The 5,384-nt window shown below is 39.7% G+C and overlaps 1 protein-coding gene across 1 annotated transcript; it reads left to right on the top strand.

Moving 5' to 3' along the window:
- Window positions 1–247: 247 nt before the first annotated feature.
- FOXR2 (forkhead box R2) lies at window positions 248–1,198 on the top strand. The gene has a single exon (XM_027607428.1). The coding sequence runs from the start codon at window positions 248–250 to the stop codon at window positions 1,196–1,198; it is 951 nt and encodes a 316-aa protein (XP_027463229.1).
- The last annotated feature ends 4,186 nt before the right edge of the window (window positions 1,199–5,384 follow it).

The following is a 5,384-nucleotide window of genomic DNA, read 5'->3' as shown; positions in this document are numbered from 1 at the left end:
CCTGCTAAAAACTCTGGTTACTTCTCTGTTTTGAGCTCTGTTGTAGAACACTGAGACTTCTCCAAGTTTGACCACCAATCAATGAGGTATCCATGCCCTTTTTTCTAGTACTTCTAGCAGGCCGCCTGATAATTTCCCCAGATGAGATATACTGGATCAGAAACAGTGCCCCAACAACAGCTTTCAAAAGTGCCTCAGAGACTTCTGCCCTTTTAGAAATCTCTCTCTACCTACCTCTCCACTAAAGATGGACATAAAACTAAAAAATCCTGAATTCTGGTACAGTCTCCATGGCCACGTCCCAGGGCTGCTGGACTGGGACATGGGGAATGAGTTCTTCTTGCCATGCACCACAGACCAGTGCCACTTAGCTGAGCAGAACCTTGCCAAATATAGACTCCGAGTAATGGATCCCCCAAAGGTGCCTCAAGAGAGCAGACCCAGTCTGGACAAAGATGGTCCTGACTCTGAACCTAACCTGTGGATGTGGGTAAATCCCAACATCATGTGCCCCTTTGGCAGCCAGGAGACCCTAAAGCCCAGTAAGGAAAAGGATCTGACAAGCATGCTTCCTTACCCTCAGCCACTCCCAAAGGATGAAGAGTCTAACTGCTCAAAGGCCACAGTGATGGAGTCACTGCCAACTTCCTCCAGCAAGAAATCTTCCCCACAGAAATGGTTCACTTATTCCTCTGGTGACTGGGAGCTCACAGAAGAAAAAACGGAGGAACAAGAGGACAACTGCTCTGTGTCTCTTCAATCCCCTAACAAAGGTGAGTGCTTCCAGAACCAGAAATTATTGCAAGGCAACAACCAGGAGAGGAGGTCCTGGCCCCGCCCCCCCCTCAATTACAGTCACCTAATTGCACTGGCATTAAGAAACAGCCCCCCCTGTGGCCTCAATGTGCAAGAGATCTACAGTTTCACCCGACAGCATTTCCCTTTTTTTTGGACAGCACCAAATGGCTGGAAAAACACCATACGCCACAATCTCTGCTTCCTGGGCAGCTTTGAGAAGGCACCAATCAACTTTCAGGATGGGACCAATGGAAAGCCACGGTCTGGCCTCTGGAGGCTTACTGAGGAGGGACATCGTCGTTTTCAGGAGGAGACTCGTGCCTTAGCTTCTGCTCGGAGGGAAAGCATCCAACAGTGCATGAGCCAGCCAGATGTGATGACCTCCCTCTTTGGCCTTTGAACTACCACTTCTCCCTCTTTGGAATACTGCCCTCCTTACTGGGTCCACCATTGCCCTGATTGGCCTTCATTAATCCCTAAGCCTACCCTGCTTGTTGGTGACAAGACTGTGTTTAACTACAGCTACAGGAATAGTATTAAATAAACTGAGAGGTGGGTACAGAGGAGGCAGAGCTTAAATCCAGGTGGAGAATCATGGAAAGTGGCATGAGGACAGTGGCCATTGTTAGGCATTTTAAGCAGACACAGGAAATCCTAGGAATAATAGCATGGAAGTTAAAGAGAGAGAACATATTTCACAAGAAAAGGAAATCTGTTTACTGGAGTGTATACTCACATATGAAAGCAAATGTTGGAGTACAAAACATAAAATGCAAGATTGAACCATGCCTTGAAGAGCCTCAAATGCCATGTGAAGGTATCTATGCATAAAGAAATAGGCATGGTGTTTGAAGCCTAGAGGTTCAAATATCTCCCTTCTACCATTCATCAGATATATCTCTTTCTTTAATGACTGATTTTACCCTTCAGGGCTTCACTTTTCTTTTTCTGATCCTGGACTTCTCAGCCTGGTTCAGTTGCCAACCAGTTCCAGTACTGACAAATAATTCCAAGCAGTTACTTGTAGTTTGTATATTGAAAGCCCTTGAATTGAACTTGTATCAACCCCAAGCCCAAGTTTTGCTTTCCATTCTTTCATTCATCAGAACTTTATTGAGGAAATGCCAAAGTGCACAAGGTCCATCTTAAGTGCTGAAGATAAAAAGTCAATAGTTTAGTTGGAGACAGACATATAACCAGATATTTGTAATACAAATATAATGAAACAGATGTGCAACATTGTCATGGAAAAGGGGAGATATTTTTCCTGGGAAAGGCATTGAAAAGGAATGATCTTTTGAGTTAGTTTTGAAGAATAAATAGGGATTTGCTGGGCATGTAAACTGAAGAAAAGAGAGTAGAGAGGCAACTGTATAAACAAATTGCTGTGCTTGGAGGAGTGGTAGGAATTTCAGTGCAGTTTAGCTATATTAGAGCCAAGAATGGCGAGAAATGTAGGCAAAAGGCTTTTCTGGTACTACTTAGGTGTTTGGACTTTACCCTGTGGTCTATTATGAACCAAAAGGTATCAGTGGTGTTTTACTAAAAAAATAAAAACAACAATGAAAATAAAAACAAACAACAATGAAAATAAAAACAAAGCATTTGGTTTTCTAATTTCAAAATTCTCGTCAACACTTTTTTATACAGATAAACTTTCTTTTATCAGATTTAAGCATACTTTTCTGCCTTTCATTTTTTTTAAGATGGGGTAGAGGTAGAAGAAGAGAGGAAGACAGAGGCAGAGACAGAGAGAATTCTTTTTTTTTTAAAGATTTTATTTATTTATTTCACAGATAGAGAGAGCAAGAGCAGGAACACAAGAAGGGGGAGTGGGAGAGGGAGAAGTAGGCTTCCCGCTGAGCAGGGAGCCCGATGTGGGGCTCAATCTCAGGACCCTGGGATCATGACCTGAGCCGAAGGCAGACGCTTAATGACTGAGCCACCCAGGCGCCCCTCTGCCTTTCATGTTAACATATTATTAAAGATATATCCAAATAAAATATATTAGATTATTAAGGATGTATTTAATTGCAAAACCTTCAATAATGGGAGTACCAAAATGCCTTGTAAAAGGCAAAATCAATGAATTCAATATATTGTAAATTATTTGAAAAGTTTACATTTTTTGGTTGTTGTATATTACACCACATACAAAATTGTATATTTAAGTTGAATTCCAAAATAAACAAAGAGTATTATTTGAAAAAATAATTGTAGATACTACTTCTGTATCATAAGGCAAAAAAAGTTGACAACATACCTCAGAATTAATAAAACATTCTGGCTATAAGTACTCAGCATTTGGTTTTCATGTTTTTCACAAATAAAACTTGTAAGCAAAAGAACCTGTTATGAATTCACAAGATTTTTTTCACAAACTACATTTCTAGTGTATACAATATACCTATTCTGCAAATTTTGCACAGTTCAAACTTTCTAAGTTTTTATTTAAATTCCAGGTAGTGAACATACAGTGTAATATTAGTTTCAGCTGTACAATATACTGATTCCACACTTCCATACATCACCTGGTGCTCATAAAATGTGCACACCTTAAAACCCATTACCTGTTTAACACATCACGCCATCCACCTCCTCTCTGGTAACCATCAGTATGTTCTCTATAGCTAAGAGTATGTTTCTTGGTTTCTCTCTCTCTCTTTTCCCCTTTACTCATTTGTTTTGTTCCCAATTTTCCACAAATTAGTGAAATCGCATGGTATTTGACTTTCTCTGACTGACATATCTTGCTTATCATAATACTCTCTAGCTCTATTCATGTCCTGGCAACTGGCAAGATTTTATTCTTTTCTGTGGCTGAATATTCCATTGTGTGTGTGTGTGTGTGTATGTGTGTGTGTGTGTGTGTATACCACCTTTTCTTTATCCATTCATCAGTCAATGGACACTTAGTTGTTTCCATAATGTGGCTATTGTGGATAAGGCAGCTATAAACATCAGGTGCATGTACTCCTTTGAATTAATGTTTTTGTATACTTTGGGTAAATACCTAGTAGTGAAATTGTTGGATCATACTGTAGTTCTATTTTTAATATTTTGAGGAACCTCCATACTGTTTTCCAGAGTGGTTGCACCAGTTTGCATTCCTACCAACAGTGCAAGAGGGTTGCCCTTTCTCCACATCCTCACCAATATCTGTTGTTTCCTGTGTTGATAATTTTAGCCATTCTGAGAGGTGTGAGGTGATACCTCATTGTACTTTTTATTTGTATTTCCCTGATGGTCAGTGATGTTGAGCATCTTTCCAAGTGTCTCTTAGCCATCTGGATGTCTTCCTTGGAAAAATGTCTATTCATGTCTTCTGCCCATTGTTAATGGTATTATTCATTTTTTGGATGTTGAGTTTGATAAATTCTTTATATATTTTGAATACTAACCCTCTATCAGATATGTCACATGCAAATATCTCCTCTCATCCTGTAGGTTGCTTTTTACTTTTATTGATTATTTCCTTCACCGTGAAGAAACTTTCCTATTTTGATGTAGTCCCAATACTTCATGTTTGCTTCTGTTTCCCTTGCCTCAAGAGACATATCTAGAAAGAAGTTGCTACAGTTGATATCAAAGAGGGTACTGCCTGTGTTTTTCCTCTAGGATTTTTATGACTTTTTCACACATTTGGGTTTTTAATACATTTTTTAAATTTTAATTTATTTTATTATGCTATGTTAGTCACCATGCAATACATCATTAGTTTTTGATGTGATCCACGCTCCATTGTTTTCATATAACACCCAGTGCTCCATGCAGTATGTGCCCTCCATGATACCCATCACTGGGCTAACCAATCCCCCCTCCCCCCTCCCCTGTAAAACCCTGTTTGTTTCTCAGAGTCCATAGTCTCTCATGGTTCATTTCTCCCTCCGATTTCCCCCCTTCATTTTTTCCCTTCCTTCTCCTAATGTCCTCCATGCTATTCCTTATATTCCACAAATCAGTTAAAACCATATGATAATTGACTTTCTCTGCTTAACTTATTTCACTTAGCATAATCTCCTCCAGTCCCATCCATGTTGATGTAAAAGTTGGGTATTCATCCTTTCTGATGGCTGAGTAATATTCCATTGTATATATGGACCACATCTTCTTTATCCATTCATCTGTTGAAGGGCATCTCAGCTCTTTCCACAGTTTGGCTATTGCAGACATTGCTGCTATGAACATTGGGGTGCATATGGCCCTTCTTTTCACTACATCTGTGTCTTTGGGGTAAATACCCAGGAGTGCAATTGCTGGGTCATAGGGTGGCTATATTTTTAACTTCTTGAGGAACCTCCACACTGTTTTCCAAAGTGGCTGTACCAACTTGCATTCCCACCAATAGTGTAAGAGGGTTCCCATTTCTCCACAACCTCTCCAACATTTGTTGTTTCTTTCCCTGTCCATTTTTGCCATTCTAACTGGTGTAGGGTGGTATCTCAATGTGGTTTTGATTAGAATTTCCCTGATGGCTTATGATGATGAACATTTTTTCATGTGTCTATTAGCCATTTGTATGTCTTCTTTGGAGAAGTGTCTGTTCATTTCTTCTGCCCATTTTGTGATGTGATTATTTGTTTTTT

This window comes from Zalophus californianus, chromosome X (assembly GCF_009762305.2).
Source record: "Zalophus californianus isolate mZalCal1 chromosome X, mZalCal1.pri.v2, whole genome shotgun sequence".
Lineage (NCBI taxonomy): Eukaryota > Metazoa > Chordata > Mammalia > Carnivora > Otariidae > Zalophus > Zalophus californianus.
The sequence above is the reverse complement of the archived record's forward strand: the minus strand, read 5'-3'. Positions and strand labels throughout refer to the sequence as shown.